At 37.7% G+C, this 26,203-nt stretch overlaps 1 protein-coding gene across 3 annotated transcripts in view; it reads left to right on the top strand.

Annotated features, from left to right (window-relative positions):
- LOC145997374 (uncharacterized) overlaps positions 1 to 26,203 on the top strand; it is a 71,613-nt gene that overhangs the window by 20,280 nt on the left and 25,130 nt on the right. For all 3 annotated transcript variants that reach the window (XM_083134344.1, XM_083134346.1, XM_083134347.1), the window contains exons 9-17: positions 1,478 to 1,617; positions 2,024 to 2,190; positions 6,443 to 6,537; positions 7,550 to 7,688; positions 10,192 to 10,270; positions 11,741 to 11,864; positions 20,796 to 20,969; positions 23,841 to 23,944; positions 25,539 to 26,190. In XM_083134344.1, the coding sequence (XP_082990470.1) occupies positions 1,478 to 1,617; positions 2,024 to 2,190; positions 6,443 to 6,537; positions 7,550 to 7,688; positions 10,192 to 10,270; positions 11,741 to 11,864; positions 20,796 to 20,969; positions 23,841 to 23,944; positions 25,539 to 26,190 (1,674 nt within the window). The remainder of the gene's footprint in view (positions 1 to 1,477; positions 1,618 to 2,023; positions 2,191 to 6,442; positions 6,538 to 7,549; positions 7,689 to 10,191; positions 10,271 to 11,740; positions 11,865 to 20,795; positions 20,970 to 23,840; positions 23,945 to 25,538; positions 26,191 to 26,203) is intronic.

Raw genomic sequence — 26,203 nt, 5'->3', positions numbered from 1 at the left:
ACAACATCAAACCGGTCAAATACTTAGTATAAAATAAAAATATGGTGCTTCCAATCCAACAAAACTCACCGCCACTTTACCTGGCTTTTCCCCTTCCGTGACAGAAATAGTGCTTCATTATTACAGTTGGCAACACTAGTTACTAGCTAGCCAATGAACATGCACTGCATAAAAGAAGCAAGCACTACGCCGTGCTATATTGCCACATTAGCGTCCCTACCGAACGGTGGGAACCGCGAGCTGGAGCGCTATTCAATTGTTTTCAATGATGTTTGCGCGAGTGTGTCCAGGAATGGAATGACAATGTGGCAACAATAGCGAAGGTTTTCGAGCAGGGTAGAACACATGATGCTAAGAGAGAGGGAGACGAAACGAAAATTCGTTTCTACGCAACGGCAAATTTACGTGTGTGGCACTCTAAGTTTTGACTTTTCCGCTGGTAAAATTCATCTTTGAACTGCCCTCTTCCTGTTGACATCTCTTTCTATTCCATCGGAAGTTTTATATTCCGAAGAGAACAAATCAAATCATACTCCCATATAATCAATGATTTTCGCCTTGCCTTCTGGCAGTGTTGCCAAACCTAATGTGCATAAAATAACTCAATTTCACCTTAAATGGAGTTAAAACTGACTTTCATGGAGCTAGATTTACGAAGGCTGGATAAAATGCCTTCTAGGGTAATGTTAGTTGTCAAAGGGGTGTGGCACTGCTATTATCGTTAACTCTAAATTGATGACAATTTATTCTTAGTTTTCAACATCTAGATCCGGTGGCATCGCCCATCTCAATAATCCACCGAAGGTGGTATGAAATAGAAAATAAAGAATTCCCTGATAACAATATTATATCAATTTCACATCAAACATTGCGCTATAAAGAAGTAGCTGGAGATAAGAAGGAGTGGGGCAACGCAGCCAATATAATAATATCACGTCACGTGCAAAATGTATAATTATGACAGAAGTTGGTCTATGTGGGCCGGAACCAGTGATGCCATCATAGTGGGGCATGAGTGTGGGCATCCCAGTTCAAAGCCGAATGAGTGCACGAAAGAGCCAGATCTGGTTCCAAGAGAGCTAAGTTGGCACACTGCCATGGACGGAAGGGCTTGGGAAGACTCTCGTGGAAACTGTATCGCATGCCCTTAAGGGAGTGTATCATCGCAGCAATAGATACTATCTACAGGCCCATGTTGATGCAAGTGTGGCAAGAACTAGACTATCATGTCGATGTGTGTAATGTCACCCATAGTGCACACATTTGTAGGTGTAAAAAAAGCTGTGCGGTTCTCGTTCATTCTGGACAGGTTTCATTAACCTAAGTTCAATACTTTACTTGTAATATATTTTTGTAACCCCTCAATTATTTCTGAAACACCCAGTATATTCAGCAAATAAATAATTGCATCTACATGCCTGATCGATGTGTAGTGAGTAAGCACATGTGTTTACTAATGTGTATTGTACTTCCCCAGCAATGGAGATGAACTCCAGCTTCCATGATTCACTGCAGAAGGACGTGAAATGGACATCGCCCAGTGTGCTGGTGAGGCTTCCGTGGAACCATGTCCTTCTCTTTACATGGCTCAATTCTTCACTCAATGCATTACTTCAGGTAGGTCTCAAATGATTGATTGATTTGTTTCATTTTTCTTTGCTTTTCTGCCATTTTTGGCTAATCGCAAAGTTGAGGATGAGTGATGATATGATGACAGGACACTTGCAAAACACAATTAATGGATTAGCTCAAATACACACATGTTTAAATTCACGAATTGCCGTAATGGTTTAGTCTGAAAGATTTTGGTTCTTGATCTGGAAAAGTCAGGGAATTTTGTTTTGATATTCTAGACACCCCGTAAAATATATGCTTATGCATTCTACTTAGTATGAGTAAATGTACCATTGTCAGTCGATTTCAAGGCATAAAAAATATATATAATATCAATAGAGGTTTGGTGAAACTAAAATTAACATAATGATATTAGGCTGTAATTGTTAACGAAGCTTGTCTGTTTCAGTTTGAGTCTTTCATTATACCAATTTGCTACTATACCTTACCGGAAATAGAACTCGTCGATTTGGTGCATAGCCTGCACTTTTACGTGAGAGTGGGGAAGATGATGATTCAAAGTAGCATTATAATCCTTGAGGAGCTACAGAGGCAGGAAGAGAAGATGCCAGATAGGTGTGTAGACTCAGCAGCTACTCTTGTTAACTTTTAAGTGGAGAGGAGACAGAATAAGTGGTGCTCTATTTGCATCAATAAGTGAAGGTACATATATCAGTTTGTTGGTAAAATTACCAATCCAATATACAGGGAGATGCATATTGTATCTACTAACTTCAAATGACAACAGAAACATGGTGAGTGCTTGTAGTAACTTTATATGGTTATGAATAGAGGCACATATTTTTGGTAAATAAAAAAAGCAAAATTTCGGTACAAAAAAAGAGTCTTTTCTTGTATGTACGCATTGCTTGCATTATAGAATTATTTTCCTGTAGTTTACGGTTATTACAAGCATAAGAAAACAGTTTTCTTTGTGACGTTTCAGGAGAACACACGCTCCTTTCATCAGACATTTATTTTCATTTTGACTAAAGATACAGTTATAACAATGGTTAGTAATTTTTAAACAAAAAGAATCTGTTATATAATGGATGTTGTCAATGTTACATTGTTACATTGTTATAAAAAAAGAGTCTATTTCGGGTTCAAAAGCGGTAAATAAAATAAAATTTCTGTGTTATAGCAGTGAATAATCACATCAAAATGCTATATAAAAGATATTTTGGTTTTAAAAATGTGAATATAATCCTAAATTTGATTTATAAACTGCACTTATTACACAAAATAAACATATCCCTTCTAATAGCACATTTATGTAGTTACCAGAGTGTTAAATTTATTCCTGTATAAAGGGGTACATTTTTGCTTCTCAAATATTTACAGCAGAATTAATCAATTTTCCGTGAATTGCATAACTCACAGGATACTTGAGACTTCAGAAAGTGTCGCGTCGGTATATTAATGGTAAATTTCATGTTTAAGAGTCAATTTTGCATTTTGCAGTTCATTTCGCATTATTTCGTGACAAAACAGGGTAGGAAAATGCACCTCACACCTTTCAGAAACATGAAAAATGAACATTACAGTATGTTATTTCATATTTCGTGTTTTCGTCAAAAACTAAATTTGCATGCCTCTAGTTATGAAATAAAAATATGCACATAAATATTTAATACAGTGTATAATATGGACAATACAGACATCACTCATCATCATCATCATCCCTGGCTGGGTCGGCACAGAAGTCAAGCCTCTCCTTTTTCTTGTGGTCTTCCACCATTCCTCTCTTTCCACAGTGTTCCAATCTTGCCCTCTTCTCCTAACACTCTCCACTATCTGCTCTTTCCACCAACATCTTGGTCTCCCCTTTGGCCTTATTTCCACTCCTTGTACATTGTAAGCTCTAACTGGTAGTCTTTCTGCACTCATCCATGTGTCCGAACCATCTCATCTGTGTCTAATCTACGAGGGCTGCTGGATATGTTTCTGCAATCAATATAAAAAAAGACGTGAAATTCTGGGAATGGCTTTATTGTTTTTCAAAGTATTCACCCTTAAGAACCATACACTTTTGCATATGCTCAAACCAATTTTGAAAGCATTTTTTCCACTCTGAAGCTGATACCTCAGAAACTGTTGTTCAGAATGCATCAACAGCTGCTTCAGACGACACAAATCGCTCACCACGCATCTTATTTTTCAGGTGTGGGAACAAAAAAAAAATCATTAGGCGATAAATCAGGTGAGTGCCGACAATGAGTCATTAATTGACATTTTTACTGGACAAAAAATCAACAGTTTGGTGTGTTGAGTGGGAACTGGCGTTATCGTGGTGAAACATAATGCGACGAGTTGGGTTTGTTTTATGCAATTCATTGATGACCTCTGGCAAACAAATTGTTGTATACCACTCAGCATTTACAGTCATTCGATCTTCTAAAGCTATTGTTGCCACATGTCCAGTATAACCGAAGAAACAGGCAACCATTTGCTTGGCAGCACTCCTCGAACAAGAACACCTTTTGTTAGTTTCGGCTCACTTTGAAACACCCAAACAGTGGATGCTGTTTAGTTTCGGGTTCGTATGAATAAATCCTATTTTCGTCCCGTGTAACAATGTAGTACACCAAATTTGACTTGCCTCGGTTGAAATTTTTTGAGCATTTCTTTACACCAATTTACACAAGGCTGTTTTTGAGCTTTGGTCAAGTTGTGTGGGATTCAACAGTTTTGAAAGTTTCCGTATGTTCAGAAATTTCTACGTAGTACATCTCCTGTGTGTGCCTAATCTACAATAACTAGCACCACTGTTGGTGGTAGTTTGCAGAAACTTTTCCAGCAACCCTCGTATTCTGTCCTGAAGCATCACTGTCTGCCGTATCTCCTCATTCCTTATTCTATCCTTTCTAGTCTTCCCCAATATACTCCTTAAAAATTTCATCTCCACTGCCTGCATCTTGCAACATCATTGCACATTGAAAATAACGTCCTCTAAATGTCCTCCTCCTGCTTGGATGCTCTGTTTGAGGTGATGCGGGAAGGCTTTCATTACGTGTGTCTCAACATGTCCTGTGGAATAGTGACTGACGGTTCACAATATTACCCGTGGGGCTCTCCACTGTCTAACCCACCTCAGAATGCTGTGTATATCTGGAACAGGTGCATGGCGATCTTCACTGTTGTGCATGGTGCCTGTCCACCTGCTACCGCTGCCACTTTTGCACCGGTCAATGCTCCATTGTATACTAATTGCCCAACTCCTAACTCTCCATGGATGTAGGTATCCTGCACATGCATTCTGGCAGGGTTACCAACTCAAATTAGTAGATACAATATGCACCAACCTGTATATATAAATAGTAGGGCTGAACTGATATTGATGCTTGAAAATTGTAATAATTAAAAGATGTTCAAAATATTGACTAACATTAGTGTGCAAGGATTTTGCCTTAAAATATTTAAGAAAATATGTCAGGATATTATATTCCATGTTACATAATGACAAAATTCATGTTTTTTTTTCACATAAAACTGCTGCAAATTAAAAAGAATCAAAGTTTTGATAATTAGACTGCATGAAAGTGTTGTGTGGCATTAGTATCTGCTCAGCCCTAATAAATAGTCAGTACTTTAGTAGCAAGATTCTACAATTTTGTTACAATTTTTATGAATACAGTTGAACCCCAATTTTATGTTCCTGGACTTTGCATTCTCCATGCATTATGCATTCAATCTTTATGGTCCCAATGTAGCAACATAGCAAAATGTTTTCTCCAATTTTACAATTTCCCAGAATTCAAGTTTTTTCAGCTTGGTCCTTTGGAAAACGTAAAATCAAGGTTCCACTGTATAAACTGGGCTGATGTATTGGTGTCAGAAAGTATCAGTTAGAAATTATTGCGACAATTTTGTCAAATAGACCTCCCTGATGGCGCAGTGGTAGCATCGTCGCCTTGTAATCAAGGGGTCCCGAGTTTGATTCCCGGTGGAGGCACATAGTTGTTCGGATCCCACTTTAAACTGTAAGTCATCCCGATTAGCCTTACTGTGCATAAAGTGGACTTAAAACACCAACTCAATCAATCAATCAATTTTGTCAAATCTAATTATCCTTGAAATTATGCAAACTTTGGAGTTGTGTGCAAAAACTGGATTTTGTGATTACATAACATGTATTTTAATATTCTGATGTAATTTTTAAATATTTGAAAGCAAAACTCTTGGTAAATTGATGCATATAATTGGAGTGGAATACTTGCACACTAATGTTAATAAATATTTTGAACATCTTTTAATTATTACAATTTTCAAGCATTGGTGTGGATATCAGTTCAAAGTGGTAATAACTCAACCTTAGTTTGAACATTATCCATATGATAAAGTTTTGCAAAGTAAATGTCTAAATACAGGTTATGTACAGTAATAGGCCATGAATGTTCTTCACAAAGAACACATGCAATTTTAAATCAGGTTAGTAGAATGAAACTTTTCTGTTTAATATTCATATGCTTTAATTTTAAAAACTGTGCCATATCAACATGTTGTAGATAATTGGTAGGAAAGCTAACTGGAATTTCTAACAAATGTGGACTAACTGATAGTTAACATTGGCTGACAATGGGATATAGTTTTGTGTTTGAATTTTTCACCAATTTTTATTAATAGATGTACTTTAACTTCATGTGAATCATATTCTGGATGTAATGTTTGTAATTTTCTATTCCGTTTTTTACGCTAGTATATCAATTCATCTGTAGTATTAATATGGTATTGTGCTTTTAGTGAAACTAAATGTGAGTGGACATAAAAGCCTGCCAAAAAAATCGAGCTACCATACAAAATAAATTATCGTCCACCCCTTTTTCAGGTGTTATGAATGGAGACTTCTAATAAGGGATGCTGTTTTGAAGATATCATCAATAAGGGACTTCATTGAATGTGATGCATACAGAGTTTATAATCGTAAGTTATCTTTTCATATAGTTTGAAGCATTGACTGTTATCTGTTATATTAATGAATACGTACCTGAGGACGTTAAAAAGTAGATAACAGTCCAGTGTTTTGCCTGTTGAAAAGAAAGATCTTCAGCAAGTTCTTTGCTTTCCTCCTATTCACACCCCACTTGCTCCTTGAATATGTTCACGTGTACAGGCAGTGCACTTGGTTTTATATTTTTAACTACCATAAATATGTTTTTATTTATATTTAATTAATATGAGTGGATTAATAGATAGTTTCAAAAATGTAAGTTATATTAGCTTTGCAGGCATTTTGATATATTTTTGCCAATAGTTATTTTGGTTTCATAATTAATGAACCCTGACTACACTGTTCATGTGACTCCACAGTAGCCTGGAGTGAATAAAACTTTTTGTTGAAATGAAGACCAATGCACCTGCCAAGAGTTGTCACTAGTGACTAAGAAACAAATGCATTTTGAATATTTTAAAATTTAGGGGTATCCTCTTGTGACTGTATGTTGCCATGGAAAGGCAATCAAATGCCCTCACAACATATTTTGCGCATTACATACATTTTGATACATGCCACTTTGGTGTGCAATCAAAATGACTGATTTAACATCTATATTTTCTATTGGAACTATATCATAGCGAACTACCAATGTTTTCTGCTTTGAAATACTTGTAATTTCACAGTGGATAATATTTTAATCACAGAAAACATTTTCTTCCCACAATGTTGTTGCAAAATTAATGAAAATGACTCATTTTTCATCATTAACAGGATATTTATATTCTGCGAGTGTCATGTGAATTTTTGCAGACTTCACAAGACATTCCGTCCAATGCATCTGAATCTGTTCAGCCCCAGAATCAACAATTCATGTTCTTCACTTTAATTTTGATATGATGCAGGTAGAATACCACTTGTTGGTATCAGTAAATCCATTCCTAATTTGAAATTTGTAAAAACAGGAGCACATGGCTAAAGCAGCTTCTGTTTCCTTTCCAGATATTTTGGCCAGCCGTTGGGATGAAGAGGAGGAGGAGTCTCCCGAGGAGAATTCCTCAACCAAAAATAAAGTTTACCTCAACCAGGCCCTGCTGACTCCTGACTGCCCGATCCCTAGAATTTTCAACCAGAACTGCAGGTACGTATGTAACAGGGTGCAAGTTACCTTAGAAAACCACCATGAAGGGACGAAGTAAGAAATTTATCAATTTCAGTTTTCTCTCGGGAAACTTGAAATATTTGAGTGTGGGTGTGTGCTTGTGTGTATATATCAGGTTTGGGGCATGGCAACTATTTTTTTTTTGCGAGAATGCAGGACCAGCACGAAAATCTAAAATCACAGCGTGGAATGAAGGTTGACTCAATGAATTACCATTGCCCTCTGTACGAAAACAATTCATCACACTGCCATCTAGTGGTATGTTGACATACTTCAGGTGCCATGTTCTCCAGGACATACCACCGTTTATAGCTTTGAGAAAAAATATAGTTTCCCTCGTATACATAAATGTTTTTTTGAGCTTTTAGTTTATTTTTAACAAAGTAAATAAATTTTATTTGAAGAGCAAGTGCAGTTTTTAATTTATGATTTTGATGTCAATTCCATTTTGTCACTTTCCATCCCCACCTTCATAATTAGGCAAAAATTGGCAGAAATGTGAAGTAAAATAAAACATAAGAAATAGTCAGAGCTCTAATATTAATTCACTTTTGTGACAGTGTTGGTGCAATATAAAATAAATAAAATTGTGCATTTGGCATAATTTTAAGGATAATGAGACTGCGAAAATGTCTCTTCCCATTTCTGTGGCCTCTACAAGATGCTCATATCCCAGGAAATATCGATGGGTGTTGGTGATTAAGTTTGAACTGGTACATCCTATGTGAGCCAGTCAAAAATTTAGTTGCACACCCCCGTCAAAAATTGTGATATGGGGATATTTTCTTGCAATGCGTTGGCAACACTGCATACATGTATCTGTGGGATGTGACGTAGCGGCATTGACATGGCAGTGGAGGTTCTTGCTAACCAGTCGTGAACATGTTTCGGCAGCGGCAGGTGGCATCCAAAGTGGAAGTGCATGCAGTGATTCGGTTTTTGTGCGCAAAAGGTGTAACTGCACAGAAATTTATCGGCAGGTGCCCGAAGTGTATGGTGAAAATGCAATATCGCGACAGGTAAACTTTCAAAAGGCATTGTGCTTCTGCATGACAATGTGAGACCACATGCGGCAAGGCTAACGTCGGATCTTCTGCGCAAGTTTCGGTGGGAAGTGTGGGATCACCCCCCTTATAGCCCAGATCTTGCAATTTGTGATTTCCATGTTTTTGGACCCATGAAAGAAGGACTTGCAAAGCGACGATATCACTCTGATGACGAGGTGCAAGCTGCAACCCATCAATGGTTATCGGACGTTGGACGTGACCTCTTCGCAGCAGGCATAGACAAACTTGTGACACGCCTCGACAAATGTTTAAATAAAGGAGGTGATTACATCCAAAAGTAGCTTCTGTATGGAACTTTAATGTGCAAATAAAAGTTCCGTGAAAGTTCGCTCCTGGTTTGTTTTCTCATGCTGTGCAACTATCTTTTTGACTGACCCACGTAATATATCGTTATCAGCTCGGACCTATGCATAGGGATATAGAAAAAGAAAAAAACTAAAACACGGTGTTGTTGTCATGTGGGAGATACATACATAGATGCAGACTAAAGGCTGATAATTATTATGAAAACCTCCTTATGAAACGCAAAAATCATCCCGTAACAACAAAAATAAGCCACATTAATTGAATCCACCAGCTTCTTATGCACATCCAATCTTTACCCAAAGAGCTTTTTAAGAGCACACTTGTTGAATTGTGTCCAACAATTCCAACTAAGTCACCAAATGAATATTGCATGCAGCTGTTTAATCATAGTATATTGGAATAGAAAAAATAGCTTTGAGGCAGAGTGCAGTGAGTGGCACCTAAAGATCTTAACCACTAAGTGTCATGGGGTTCAAATCCTGTCCTAGTCTTTAGGGGTTAATTTGTGATTACCATACGTTCTATCAGTGAAAAGTGCCAAGAAAAACTGTGGAATGTAAAATAGGTAAACGTTCTGCTTGCACTTTGCACCATGACATGAAGCTTATATAGGATAGTTGAGTTGGTGTTTTATTGAAGTCCACTTTATGCACAGTAAGGCTAATTGGGACTGGACCTACAGTTTAAAGTGGGATCCGAACCACTATGTGCCTCCATGCATATATAGAATGATGTAAGGGTAGGACTTCACACATTGTATCGATCTCGGCCATGTTGTAGGAGATGTGGTCAGCACCATGCTCCAGCCACCTTTACCCCCCTCAGGGTTTCACCCAACTGCCCATTTAGTTGAGGCTAGGTGAGCCCCAGAACTGCTTTATGTGCAGGGACAAGGCTGGAAAAATTCTGACCTTAGATCAGCCACCTCAGAAATCGAACCCGGGTCTCCCGCATGGCAGTCAGATGCTCTACCGACTAGACCACCATGGCTCTGCTGTGTAAGTGGTTAAATATAAATGCAAATAAAATAGGAAGAATGAATGAATGTGTTGTAATATGCATAATAAAGTGATGAGTGCATCTTTTTGTATTGTTCTTTCTACTTTCAGAAATATTTGGTATTGGCTAGATGATGTCCCTTTTCCTGAGTTATACCCTCAAAAGTCGGATTTGGAACTAGTAGTTAAGGTAATTCCTCTTATGTTACCAGTCTCGGAATATTTTTCCGGACTGAGCTGATAAATGTTTCCCAGCATTTTCCTCCCTGTCTTTGCATCGGCAGCTGGCTATCGAACAATCAACAACCAGTCTTCACATGAAATAGTTCTTTTTCATGATTACCATACGTTCTGTCACAGTGAAAAGTGTCATCTGAATGGTCAGAGATGGAAACAAGGGCGAATTGGAAACACCTCGTGTATCAAACCTGTTGGAAGCATTGTAGTTTCCTCACTCAAATAAATGCAAGGGTTGCTACAGTCATGAGCACAAGAAAATATCTGTCAAAAGACCTTGGCTTGTTTGTAGCTACAATCAAGTGCATGATTTTACTTGGTAGCATATCTGCAGGAGAGTCGATGTTCTGACAATGTCATCTTCACAAATGCCGACCTACATGGCAGAGTTGTTAGCGCAGCATACTATGACGACCAGGGGTTCCGGCTTTGAATCCCAGACTGGCAAGTGCTCTTTTGCGATGTCCCTTCATCAATTTCATCATACCATCACTCATCCTTATCGTCGCAATTAGCCAAAAGTGGCAGAAATGGACACTAAATAACAGAAATCAAATAGTTGTCACAACCGAGATTACATTTTTATGAGAACAGGTGGCAAACAACTTTTCTAATGCATCCATCAGATAGAACAAATAGCCTACATAAAGGAAAGAAGCAGAATCTTGTAAAAAGATCAACGTTCTGAGTACTTATAGTACATATTAGGGATGGGACCATATGAAATTTTGGCCGATACCAATAAAGTACCAATATAAAATTTACCGATACCGATAACCGATATTCTACCGATCAGATATAAAATTAGAACTGGTCCTGGAAGAACCTGAAAGGTTCATTGCCCTTAAAAAATGTGTGTTTCAAAGTGACTGCAGTGCAAGAGAAATTGCATACTTATACATTTACTTTTTAAAAAAGTAGGGCATGGAGATTATCCATAAAAATTACAACAAAAATGGCAGAATTTTGCACTAACTTATCAGATATTTATCGATATATCGGATCGGTAAAATAATCGGTAATTTTACCAATAAACCGATATGCCTATATCGGCCGATACCAATTGAGTACCGATTAATCGGTCCCATCCCTAGTATATATATCTACTTCAATAAGAAGTGACAAATGTGGATCAATTGAAATTTTACAATATATTTTATATACAACATTCATGCATTGTATTTTATATCACTGCTCTCAAGCAAGAACTGCAATCAGCCAATGCCATCAGTAGACATTTTTTTTTCTGGCAGCAAACATGTTAACAGTAATAATTTTCAAGATGTCAGAAAAGGTGGCCACAAATGGTTTGAGAACCCCACCTTTCAATTCATATTGACAATTTCTGTATGTTTGCTTTCTGACGTTGATGCATGGATGTTAGCACTTGTGCTGCTCTAACTGTTTCCCCATTCTGTTTCAGTGGCTGAAGGAATGTTTAGAAGAAAGAAAATATATCTACGAGACTCCTCAGAATCTTGAAGGTTCTTCTGTTAATAATTATGATATACCTCCAGAATTGTCATTATTTGAAAAATATTCTAAAAGTAAGTGCATTGTTGGTTATATTACATTACAATCGGTTCTCTACAATTGGTTATGTTAAAGGTAGTCATTTACCTGGAAAAGGCAACATGTATTGCATCCTCGAAAGTAGTGTAGCTTTTGTTCAATTTTTGAATATTAACATTTTTGCATGTACATTATGAAATTGAACTTTGTTGAAAACAAGTCCTTATCAACATATCATATTCATTATGTTTACAAACTAGGAATGTGTCTGCACAATTGAATAACTGCAAGTATTTCAACTGTTAATCATGATTTTCTAAATTTGAGTGTAGTGGCCCCGGCGCCCACCCAGCTTCGAATAACATGGGTACCTGGGGGAAACCCTGGGGGGTAAAGGCGGCCAGGGGCATGGTGCTGATCACATCACCCCCACTCACGACCGGATCAAGAAAGTGTGGGGCGTTACCCCCACACCCCCTATACGCCTTCATGGCGTGGTGCTATGCACTGGGGAACACTTTACCTTTTTTTTTAGTGGAACCTTTATTTTTTTCATTTGTCAGGAGACCAAGACTAAAAATGTAAAATCTTGGACAATTTAACGTATGGGTGTACTGGGGCCATAAAGACTAAATGTATAATGTGGGAATTTAAATTTAGTGTTCCTCTGTATTATTTTTATTATTGAAATGATATAGTTTTGTAGCAAAACGTCTTTTCATAGCACAATATTGGCAGCATATTAAATTATGCCTGAGCTGATACCAGTGCTGATGTACCGTATTTACGCGTGTATAATGCGCATGCGTGTATAATACGCACCCTCGTTTTTGATGGGGAAAAGCAACAAAAAAATATATCTCGTATATAATGCGCAGTACAATTCAGGTTCCAGAAATGGCTTTCTTAGCGTCGGACTAGCATTTACGTATTTCATTTAAAATTAATCAGTAGATCATAAAAACGATCTTTTCCTTGCTTTCGTAGCTGATGCATTCACCACGCGACGTTGAACTTCCAGATGTTGGGCTTTTCATAGGAGAGGAGGGAGCAAAGTTATCAACCACCCGTTCAAGGTCGCAGTGCGTGATGCTTACAATAGATGGATGACATCAAGGCAGCATGAACTCGCATCAAGCGGGAGGGTGAAACGTGCATCGCTGCGGATTGTTTGTGAATGGGTTCGTGAGGCATGGAACTCCATCTCCCTTGAAATGATGATCAAAAGTTTTAAGGTAACGGGAATATCGAACAAGATGGATGGAAGTGAGGACATTTCAGACTGCTTGTATTAGTAACTGGGAGTGAATGACGAAATTAAGTGTAAACGTTATTTATTTATTTACGTGAGTCAAGCCGCAATAGCACAGTAAATATACAGTAATTATTTCTATTTGGTAAGTGTTGACGTAATTATTTTACCTTCATATTTGTTACAGTCAACTCTCGATACAACGACCTTTCATAGTTCCCAGGAAAGAGGTAGTTATTTTGAAGGGGTTGTTACTGGAATTTGCATCAAAAACTATTATTAGGAGATAATCGGGCAGAATGAATGTTGGATTTAATACGGGTCTACTAGAGCATTGTCTGTTACAAGATGAACTGCTAAGATAAGATCTCTCGGAAGATCTCACCTTTCTAGGCACAAAAAAAAGGGGCCGTAAATTTCGTTTTGGTTCGGCTGTGTAAAATACGTCGTAAAAATGTCATTTTCCTTCCTTCGACCAACTTCTAATTCACCCCCTCCCCCATTCCAGGGAGCAGTCCTTCCTCTTCCTCGACTTGCATTGTAAGCCAGCCTGAAAAAGGAAATGGGCAACTTGCGATCTATTTGCACCCAATGCGTATTCTAAGACACCTTGAACAGTGTCGCACTCGATAATCATTTTGGTTTGGAATTAGATTTCACTAAACTGAAACTGTATATTTAGTCCCGATTAGCCCAAAAGCATAAAATGAACTCAAAACAAGCTTTATGACACCTGCGCATTTTCAGATATCAAAATGTGAGATCTTTATTTACTCTCACGTTAATGGACGATAATCGGTGTCAGCTTATACATTGAGCATTTTTAAAAAAATCGTTCGCAGCTTACACATTGAGGTTCTGAAGATAAAGATGCAGAACATGAAGTTGTTTTACTCTTCTTTTTCTTTCTGAAGATCAAATTTCGTTATCGCCAAATCAAAACAGCTTTGCGAGATACAAAACAATGACTTGCCTTCGCGCTGGATGAGTCATTGCTGTTATCCACAAGCGACAACTTCGCAGATGCTAGACAAAACACTGGCGCCAGTTGCAGCGTAAAAACAAGGCGACCGGCTGGAAGTTTGAGCAACAGGTGGTCAGGGAAAATCCTCCGTATTTCAAAGATAACGCAACTGTCGAAGGCTGAACTTTTATCAGCTGTGTGAAGAAGAAAGAATAAACCCTTTCTTTACATTTTACCTTGCAACAGACAATAATACGGGCAATATTTCAATACAATAGCATTAAAAAAAGAAAAAAAAATAGGACCTGAATTCTGCAATTATTACATTGCCGTGCAGACCAGTGGCGGAGAAAGCTGGGTAGGGGGGCATTTTTTTTATACTTGTCCTATGGTTTTTGTTCGTTTTCAAGAATGCATCCAGAACTGGTTGACCATTTTAGAAGTCAAAGGAAAGAAAGAGCGGTCCACTTCCACCCTTGCCTGTAATCAGCCTGTGTGCACACACAAGCAAGAAGACAATCGGCATTGCCTCCCCCCCCTAAACGTTTGCTGAGAAGAAAAGAGGGATAAGTCACTCTGCCAACGGAACACTTTTGGCAAATATTAGGACATCGGCACAGTCATGAAAATGTAGAAAGTGGTAAACGGAAGTTATGATGCAAGTACGTAAGATCGAAGTGAACTTTTGCGGAAACCTGGATGAAAATGCATTAAGAGTGTTGACGATCTTTAGTTGGCCTATGTGGCTTTGATTACACTGGGGAACAAAAAAAAGATTTTATTTTGCGGCATAAAGTTTAATAACAGTTTCAGCACACAAAACAGCTGTGATTGCGAATTGTATGATTGGTTCAGTTGAATTGACTCCAGTTATAAAAATAAACACACCATGGAAAATGTAGGAGGTAAAATTACTCTACGCTTTTCTCTGTAATATCAAAATTTGATAATGGGCTGAAATTCCCATTAAGAAACTTATTTATTTATTTGTACATTGTTGCTAGGCAACTTATGAAGCATTGCTAGGCAATATATCGGACACTCAACAAAGCTTAAGGAAGAATACCAAAACATAAAAATGGTTTTAGAAAAAAAATTGAATATGCTGAACATAAGAGGCTCGTGTGTGTGGATTTGAAGATGGTTAATTTTTTATTAGGACAGCAAAGTGGGTACACAAAGTATCGCTGTTTCCTATGTTTGTGGGATAGTCGTGCTTGAGAAAAGCATTGGACGATAAAAGTTTGGCCCCCAAGGGAAAAAATTAGTGGGAAAAGCTAATATCATTCATGAACCGCTGATAGATAGGGACAAAATCATCCTTCTGCCACTGCATATTAAACTTGGGTTGATAAAACAGTTTGTCAAGGCCTTACATACAAGTGGTGATTGTTTCAAATATATATGCCACACTTTTCCAGGACTAAGTATTGTAAAATTGAATGCAGGAATCTTTGACGGACCACTTATAAATGATGCCAATTTTACAACTTACATGTCTTACATCGAATCTGAGGCCTGGCTGAGCTTTGTGTCCGTCGTCAAAAACTTTTTGGGGAATCACAGAGCAGAAAAGTACCCCGATATAGTTGGAAATATGTTGAAAAATTTTGAGAAATTGGGAGCTAATATGAGTGTGAAAATACATTTTCTACATAGCAACATTGACAGATTCCCTGATAACGTTGGTGATTTTAGTGAAGAACGGGGAGAAAGGTTCCATCAAGATATAAGGATAATGGAAGAAAGGTACCAGGGACGGTGGGATCGCCACATGATGGCCGACCACTGTTGGAGCTTACAGAGGGATTGTCCTAAAAAGCAATACAGCAGGAAATCGTATAGAAAACGTTTCACATAGTTTGTTACTTCATTGTGTACATATTTTCTTAATTATTATGATCATAGGCCTATATAAATTTATTTTTATAATAATGATTGTAATCACAAAAAGAAATATTAAATCGTTGTTGGAAGTTCATTTATATGTATGTCTTATGTTTCCGCCATTTTGGTTTAGTTGCATTTATTTCATAAATTAGAGCCAATTTAGGAAATATATTATTATATCATTATTCAGCAGCATGAAATTGCCCTAAATTAGCTCTCAAACACTGTGCCGCAATTTCACTGTTCCCCAGTGTTATCTATAACAGTTTCACTTCTTTATGAAGTGTTACAGGGAACAAAGAATACGTTTTGAATGAAAGTGATTACCGGAAGTTGTACGCTACAAAGTCGGTTTAAAATAACATCCAAGCATATTCGATCTCTTCTCATGTATCCAAGAGCAAACGAAATCACAATGGCAAAACAAGCCTGGCATGTTGGGTAGCAGCCGTCGGCTGCGGGTAACATTGGTACGCTTGGGGTAGGGGAGGACAGAGGTCAAGTGCTATTTGATATAACTGAAGCGTGGTCTGGTGTTTATTTTTAGATCAGACCCACTTGCGAGCGGTAGAGTGCTTCTGAAGGGAATGAGTGCAAAAAACGTATTTTTCGCCCGATCTCTGTTCATGACCATGTATAAGGCGAAAACAATTTTTGTGGAAGTTATTTCTCCTGCGAAAAATACCGCTTGATACGTCTCCCGTGTGACGGGAGGCGCGTGCTTGAATGCCGCCAGAACGGGTGCTGCTTTTCTCGGTGTCGCAAAACTTTCCATTACTAAGTGACAACTCATAGAAAACGGCCATTTCGCATTAAAAAGTTATTTTTTAAAATTATTATTGCTAAACAAAGGCAATCTGTAGATATATACATGTTATACGCAGTGACATAGTGAAAAAAAATGCGTGATTTAATTTTGGCTGTCCGAATTATTCCGTGCATAATACGCACCGCAGATTTGAAGGGCAAAAATTTTGGAAAAAAGTGCGCATTATACACGCGTAAATACGGTATTAATATCGTATCAATCCATACGATTATATTTTATTTAAAGCCTCTCTAATGCTTCATGTTGACCAGGGCATTCACTTGTTTATCTCAGTTGTCTCAGTCTCTGAGGTATGTAAATAATGCACAGTGTTGTGCTATGCAAACCTCCTGAGGTATTCAGGATATAGGAAGTTCCATCAGCCTATGGAGTAAGTGGTTTGCATAGTGGCAGGAAAAATCACGATTCGGCATGGAGGAAAAGTCTCCATGGCCTGGGTAATATAGAGGTGAGACAGACAGAGAAGGGACTGACTTTTAATTTGAATTGAAGAGAGTGAAGAGCTTAGGAAAGGAGTGGAGCAAAAGTGAGGCGACGCGCTGGTCAAGCTGCAACGAAGCCTACAGAGGACTTAGTTTATTTTATTCTTCGAAATTATCTTCATTCATCAGATAGACAGGTAATTATCCTAACCCAGCCGTGATTCAGGTTCAAAGGTTCATAAAACCCAATGAGTGACCATTGTCTTTTGTAGTTGTTAGTTTTGGTTCTTAGGGGTTAATTTTAGTTGTGCCTTTCGCACTGCCAAGCGTTAACTCGTCATGTTAATGACGAAGGCTCATCATTGAGGATGAATGATGAATAAGCTACATCACCCATTGATTAATTGGTTAACATTCTTGGTAAGATCCCACGAACTTCACAGTTTGTTACGATATCAGAAAGTATCAGATTTTATTCACCGGCATTTTTACGCCTTTTTGGTACACAAAAATCCCATGCAGCACTTTCTCAAAGTCTAATTATCCTAGAGATTATGCAAGAATTCAAATTTTCCATTTATTTTGCACCAAAACCATGTATTTGATTATGACATAAGAGATATTTAAATATTGTGATGTAATCTCTAATATTTTGAAGCAAAACCTTTATCTGTATTGGTCCAGAGTAGTATGAGCTCATCCCTATATTAAATGTATTACTTTGTTGGTCTATCGGGTACACATGCTTAATTTTAATTTGGTGGGGAAAGGGTTAAAGTTGGGAATAAGACTTGAAAATAGTGTATTCTAACTGGGTGGACCACTAGATAACACTTTTTGTTTTTGTGATGTGAATCCACAAAAATGCATGCCAGTAACCAGTGATGACTGCATTCTTGCACAGATGTGCTTCTGCTGGGAGCAACTGCTGATTTTGGCCTCTCCTGCTGCTGCCTGAGGTTCTGTGGGGGACTGAGGTTACTGTTTAGCTTCACTTAACTAACTTATGACTCCTCTAATAAGCTTACAGTTCATTTTTCTGTGCAGTTATTGTTGGCAATCGATTGTTCCAACTTTCGGGTGCCTTGTGCTAGAAAGTGCATTTTGTTTCTCATTCATGGAAATTAAAATATTCCAGAATCTTCTCATTCTGACCTTCATGGTAAACATCGAGCAAACATGCTACCGGTCCAATATAAAATTGGAAATGTTCCTCGAATACCCTGAACAGTTCGTCAACCACCTTATACCACTGACTGTTGATAGAGAAATTGTGTGTTTAGGGATTTACTTAAAACTATGGCATTGAGTTATATTCGTGATTAAGAAAATGAAAGTGCATACTAAATTAATGTACTGGAATAAAGTATTGGTCTGCAAAACTGATTTATTGAAGTTCTATTAATGTCGGTGGTCATTACCACCATCCACTTGGGAATGTACAAGGTATGTACTGAAAGTAATGAACCACTATTTTTTTGCGCTACTGTAACGGCAGATGGAAAATGCAACTCTTGTAGAAGTCCATTTCGGCACGACGTATTCATTTGCGAACCTCATCCTTCATCTTGTCATAGTTGTCAAACTTGGTACCCCGAATGCTGTTCTTCAATGGAACAAACAAGTGAAAGTTGGACATGTCTAGGTCTGAAATTTAGGGAGGGTGGGGCATTAATTCCCAGCCCATCTTTTTGATATCCTGGACTGTGCGCTCAGCTGTATGGGGACGGGTGTTGTCATGTTGCAAAATGCATTGTGCTTGTGATAAACAAGAGTCTTTATAATGTCCTGTATAGCACTGTGTCCAATGATCAGATAATGTACAATTTCTTGTACATTCATCCTTCTATCACTTTGGATAAGCTCGTCAATCCAGTCCGTGTGGTGCTTGAAAGCTGTTTTCTGTCTGGCACTATGAGGCTTATCTCCAATGTCTGTGTTAACATCTCTAAAATGTTTCACCCACCTTTCCACTGTACTGTAACACACGCAGGCATCTCCATAGAAGTTCTGTAAATGCTAATGAATTTGTGCAGCTCCAATGTTTTCACTAACAAGAAATTCCATGACAGCATGTTGACGAAATGAAATATCTGTGGACGCCATTTTTCTCCTAGCCACAGGAGTGATATTAAAAGTGCGTTTGCACCAGCATGTGCTTCATGCAGTGGACAACAGATTGCTGCACCTGCCATATGTGTGGTTTCAACCTAAATAGTCAAGGCCTGAGGGTAATCGAACAAGGCTCACGACTTTCAGTATGTGCCTTGTATGTTATTGCTTGCTGGGCTCGGCTGTACATTGTTTTGCTTGGAACCACTAGGTGCACCGTTACTGCCTGTTCATATGTGATGTCATTGTTACTTTTGGGTATTTGGAGATTGATACATTGATACAGATGCATTGTGCCTGACCACTGTTGATGCAAATTGCATAATAACATGTTTCTTTTCTTCTTGCTTGTTCGTTTTTTCTACATGCCTGGTGTATACTCGGATTATATGCTTGCCAGGTCCACTGGTCAGATGGATTTTTTTTAGTGTGTCAGGTGCTGCTTAATTTTCTCGTTTATGGATCTGCTAATGTAATGTACCTTGGATTCAAACTCTGCATTGTGCACCCATGGATTATTAGGAAGTTGGGGAGAGCATTGTTTGTGTTTGCTGAGTTTGTGCTATTTTAGCAACCAGTTTGTGAGCCACGTTGATGTTCAGTAGTTGGGGAGCTTTGGTTAGATGACACCAGAAACCATCCGAGCAGTAGCCCAACATGCTCACAAATGTATGGCAGCATTGGCAACTGAAATTAATAGAACTTAGACATAACTTGGCAGATCAATAAGTAAGTACAATAGAACCTCATTTTTATGTTGTTCAGGGAACCCAGCTGGAAAAACTTTAAAAAAAAGGAAAATTTAAAATTGGGGTTCCATTGTACTTTATTCCAGTATGTTAATATGAGTTATATGTTTATTTTTATAAAAATAACAATATGGCAGAATTTTGGAATAAATTCCACCATTTATAGATATACATATTGAATTGGTAAAAAATAGAGCTGATAGTCTTGCCAGTAGACACCAATACTGATGCTTGAAAATTGTAACAATTAAAAGTTGTTCAAAATATTAATATTAGTGGGTGAATGTTTCACTCACTTATGAGATAATTTGCCAGAAATTTGTTGAAAATATTCAAGAATTATATCAGAATTTTAAAACATCTGTTATGCAATCACAAAATACAGTTTTTCACACAATATTGGTGCTAAATAGATGGAAACTTCACATTTTGTATAAGAATAGTGATATAAAGATAGTGGGACACCGTGAAATTGCTATTTGGCATTTTTGAGGACCCTGTGAAAGACCAAAAGTGTCAGTCTGTATCAGTTCAGGCCTAAAAAACATATGTAGTTTTACTAATAAACTGATGTGCCTATACCAACCGAGTACCAATTAATCTGTCCTTTCCCTAACATATTTTGCAGTGTTCAAGTATTGGTTGGTGCAAAGTGGTATTGACCTATCTCTAACACATCTCTGTCTCTTGTGTATCATGCAACGTAAGCATTGTTTTGTCTCGTAATAGTAAATGTCTCTCGTTCCAGAACTGTTAAAGCAAATGGAATGCCCTAAGCTTCTCAACCACAAGATGAAGTTTGTTGCTCACGTACTGGAACTAATGGAAGATGAAGAGGTGCTGGACCCTCAGATGCACTTCTGCTTCTGCGATACACTGCGCAAATGTGACAGAGGAGAGAACGGGACAAAAGGAATGCCAGGTTGGCAATAACCTCCCATGTTTGAAAGTCTATTCTTCATCCACTGCAAGAACAAAGACATTGTAAACAAACATATCCTGTGAACGTTTTGTATTCACATCATTTACCTTCTGTTGTAAGTGTATAGTGAAATTACAGGAATTAATTTCATGTATGATGTGCATATTTGGGACATTTGAGCTAATGTTAGAATTAACAAATCAAATCAGTTCTCCCAGTCATGTGATTTTTTATGCTGACTTATTTTTTGCAGTGGATGAAAAATAGGAGACATTTTATGAGACTGTTGATCCTTTCAAGTACATCTTTCATTCAGTTTTATTGGTTGAAGAGTAGTGTCCTTGCATGTACCTAGACCTTTATCACTAGATTAAGGGACTTTATTTATTGTTGGAATAATTTGTAATGAGACAAATCATTACTTGATCCTTTTTATTTTATATGTTCAATTAATTAATCTAATTGGATCGGTCGGGTTTTAGTGTCATGTGTTTGGTATTGTTGTGGATGTCTATCTATTCATGTATGTGCGTATTCTTGGCCGTTGGGTAGGTAGGTGTGTCGCTGGACAGCCGACTAGCGGAAAGTTTCGAGTAACGGTTAGGTGATAGCGGGGCCTATATAAAGGATGGGAAGGGAGCAGTCGCTCGACCCTTGTAAAAACTAAGGAAACTGACCGTTACTTAATCTGGGCTGTATTGCTTTTTAATTGGGAGAGTTTCTGTCATGGTATTGACAACACTTCTTGATTGTCATTTGCAATACCAATGTACGCCATTTACAGACATGGATGGTTGGAGCAGAGCTCAACAAGCTGTAGCTGTGAGGGCATTTTATAAAAATAGCGACACTGACCGTTGCGAGACAAGAACATCTACATTATTTTAAACATTTTTAATCTTGTGGAAAGTTGATCCAGTTCCATTGGTGAATGGAAGCAGGATGTGGGTGAAGAACTTTCAAGCTACAGGAAGTACATCGCGGCAGAAACTGACAGGTGTCAGAACGTGACATGGACGATTTCAGTCACATATATTGCCGTGTGTCATAGACCTGTAGTGCGTAATTTTCAAAACACGAACTTGACTGCATATTTTGCAAATGGCAATGTGTAAAGATGTAGTTGGCGTGTTCGTATTTTTTTTAGAAATGAAATGTAGTATTAGTTTTGTTGCAATTAAAAAAAGCTTATTTTTATACCACACCCTGTGCGTAACAAATGATCACTATCTACCTATTTACCTTTAATGTGCCATGGCCCACTGTGGATCTTTGCCTCCTTCAAAATCCTCGGACAACATTTTGTGAGGAGCTTTCTTTCTCCAATCCCTAATTCCTAGCACTTTTAAGTATTCCTCAACAGTGTCTGTCCATTCTATTGTAGTCTTCCAAACGTCTTTGTACCATCAGAACTTGTAAATGTGAGCTTCTTTCATATTGAAGTCTCGGGAATTTGATAAATGTGTCCTCTAGAGCGACCACAAGAAAAATAACCTTTTGCCAAAAGTCTTGGTGCACCTTCCTCTCCACGTGGGAGTATGATGAACAGGAGTCGCAGGTCTGAACAGGCTCTTTTGCCTGAGATTCCACTATAGCCATGTCAGCTTTGTTTAATTTCTTTCACTAGTTCTGTATCTTTAAAGAGTTATACCTCGCTTCTCAGATGCTATTCTTACATACTGTTCACATATTCTTCTAATAACTTTCATTTCAAAGATTCTAAGCATAGATTGTTCCTCTTTAGTAAGCAGCCACCATTAATGGGTTCTAGACTGTAAAGAACCCTTTTATCATTAAAGTATTTGAATTTGGTCCTGGAACCTTTTTTCCGGATCAATTTAAATATGGTCAAAGTTTGGTATTGAAATGAAACAATATGCAACTTGGGCTAAATTTAAAATGTGCGAGAAAAATTTTCCTGTCCTGTTATAGAACCCAATAGAAATCATTAGAATTAATGGATTCCTTGACTTTTAACATCTCCAGGGCTATTAAGGGTCAAAGAATTGTAAATAAATTCAATTCTAGTGCAGGGAGAAAATCAACATTCATAAATGGGTTCTAAACCACAAAACCTTTTTATCGTTAAAAGTACAGTAGAGCGTCGATTATCCGAACGTCGGTCAACCGAACGACCGCTTAACCGAACTGTGTACTCGCTCACTTTCAGATATCTGTAATAAAAAAAGTACGTGACTTAGCTGCTCGTAAGCGTGTAGGCTTGCTTAGACAGACCAAAATAAAGGATTTTTTTAAACGTTAATTTTGTGTATTGTGTGTATTGTTCATGCAAAATGCGTATGTAATATGTACATATTTTTGTTTAATAAACTGTACCACATACTATATATTCCTACTAAAGTTGCCTTTGTACGTTACTTTGTAATACATACTTAAAGAGATGCCTGTTTTTATGAATAAATTTACTGTACAGTACTTCTTTTTGGCAAATAAACATGTACAGTTCGATTATCCGAACAAACCAGTTTTCCGAACACCCATGTCCCCCAATTACTTCGGATAATCGACGCTCTACTGTATTTCAATTCTAACCTAGAACTTCTTTTTTTTTTTCAGATTAATTTAAATATGGTCAAAGTTCAGTATTGAAATGAAACAATATGCAACTTAGATCAAATTTAAATTGTGCAAGAAAATCTTTTTTTCCGGTCCTGTTAAGGAACCCAATAGAATCCATTAGAATTTACGAGTTCCTGGACTTTTAACAACCCTGATTCAAGAGTCATGTACCAGGAACTGTTTCTGGGAGAAATGCTTGAAAACAAAAGTAAATTGTCATGAAGTATTTTAATGTGCAAGTGCTTGCTGAAGTTATTTTTTCCTCTGAAAAGCATTCTCCTTGCTTTCCAGAGAGTACAAAGAAGATACTGAAGTACATGGAACAATACAGCTACAAGTACTTGATATTGGATGCCATTCTAGGCACCAGAACAGCCCAATTGGAAAATGATCAGGTAAGGTCAGTTGCGTATTGCGAGTGTGCAATTCCAGTGTTATTTCTACTCAGTGTATTATTTTTTTTTATTTGAAATATAAATATATATTGAAGTATTATACAACAGTCTTTTCTAGAAACAAAATCAAAATAGATCAAGAGTGAAGTTGTAGTAGGGATATTTATGTGATAAAATATAATTTTTCATTGTTTCAATGCCTGTCATAGTTATTGTTAATAATAATAATAGCTAGCCTGACTTCCGATCTCGTCACCAAAGTTCCAAGATTCAATTGTCAGCCTGAGCATGGGTGTTTTTTGATTGGGGATTAGCCAAAAGTGGCAATAACAAAAATACAAATAATGGAAATAATATGCATTTTTCTTCTTTTTAAATGAGGAAGAAAAGTACATGCTAGGGGTGGATTATTGGCCAATATAGACATATCAGCGGATGGTTTAGTTATAAAACTACAATTGTACTAATCTAATATATCTATGAATAATTCTTGAAGCTTTCCTGGTGGCGAATGATAAAAATGTTCATGAGAAGACCTCTTTATTAGATCTATGAATAGTCTATAATTTAGTGCAGTATTCTATTATTTTGTTTTTTCTGCAGGTATGAATGTATAATTTGTATGCCCTTCTGAGTTTTGTTTCCAAATTAAAAACCCATTGCAAAGCAAATCAGTTTCGGAAAAAAATTATATTGTTCCGTAAGAATTTAGAAAACATGCTTGTTATACATGCGTAAATATGGTACATTTTATTTTTTAACTATTGGGACAGATTAATTAGTACTCTTTCAGTATTGGCCTATATAGGTTTATCCGTAAAATTACCGATTATTTTACCAATCTGATATACTATATCTATAAATATCTTATAATTGAGTGCAAAATTCTGCAATTTTGTTATAATTTTAATGGTTAATCTCCATGCCCTACTTTTTAAAAAAGTAAATATCTAAATATGCAATTTCTTTTGCACTGCGGTCACCTTGAAACATGCATTTATTAAAGAGGTCAATGATCCATTCAGGTTCTTCAAGGACCATTTGGAATTTTATATTGAAACTTTATCGATATCATTAACAGGGCCTCCCAGATGGCATAGTGGTAACGTTGTCTCCTTGTAATCAAGGAGTCCCGGGTTCGATACCCGGTGGAGACACATGGCACAGTGGTTTGGATCCCACTTTTAAACTGTAGGTCCAGTTCCGATTAGCCTTAAAGTGGACTTAAAGCAAATCAATTAAATCATTATCGGTATCAGTTAAAATTTTATGTAGGCCCATCCCTGTTTTTAACCCTAAAACCCAAGAATGTTGGATTTTTGCATCATTCTTTAAGCCCGTAATTAACATTTTATGCCAAATTTGCATTTTTTGCAAATTAGAATGGATGAAAAATGTGTTCAGGACATGTCACTGTACATACATAAACACGTTTTCACATTTTCCATTTGTGTCAAATCAAGGTCCCTATCCATTGGAATCAACCCCCTTTAAGAACAAAATGTTTAGTTCTCTCACTGGCCTATTATTAAGAGCATCTGGTGTGTAAAGAAAAGGGCTGTGGAAGTGATGTTGTCTGTTTACTTGTTTACAGAGTGGCCTGATACATATACTACTGAACACCTGTAAAGTTGAGCGTGCAAGGACAGCAGCTCAGCTGGGTGTGGCCCTGCAGGAGTTCATCGGCACCTCTCCGTCTCCATGTGATGAGCTTTTCTTTACATTTGATAACACCTTCTTTAAAAATGTTTCCGAAGAGAAGCGCCTTGATAAGTCCGGTCCCAACTTCCCGTATAATCTTCTTGAGCAGCTGGAGAAGCAGTTAATAGAGAGTGATGGGAATTTGCTTCAAAGCGTAATTGTAAAACAGCTGGATGGACGAGACTTTACGGACCAAGATTTGGGGGAAAGAATCTCCTTGCCAGCCGTGAACAAGGACAATTACAGCGACATCCTCGTCCCGTGGCTTCAGAATCTGGAATCTCGGTGCAATTTCTTGATGATGCGTATTTCGGATCACCATTTTGATTTGTGCAGGAGAACGGAGACGAACGGGAACAGGCTGGCATGCATGCCTATTTTCCCACATTTAGACACCCTCGAGCACCGGTTTGCCGAGGAAGTGGCATCGTTGACGAAATGGATGGAAATCGAAGATAAGGTTCCGAGGCATGCCATGTGGCACATGAAGTTGCTGACGAGGAGGCAGCAGTGGTTTGAAGAGGAGTTCAAGAAGTGGAAAGCAGGTGAGTATTTTTT

Source organism: Lepisma saccharinum, chromosome 13 (assembly GCF_977018435.1).
Source record: "Lepisma saccharinum chromosome 13, izLepSacc3.1, whole genome shotgun sequence".
NCBI lineage: Eukaryota > Metazoa > Arthropoda > Insecta > Zygentoma > Lepismatidae > Lepisma > Lepisma saccharinum.
The sequence above is the reverse complement of the archived record's forward strand: the minus strand, read 5'-3'. Positions and strand labels throughout refer to the sequence as shown.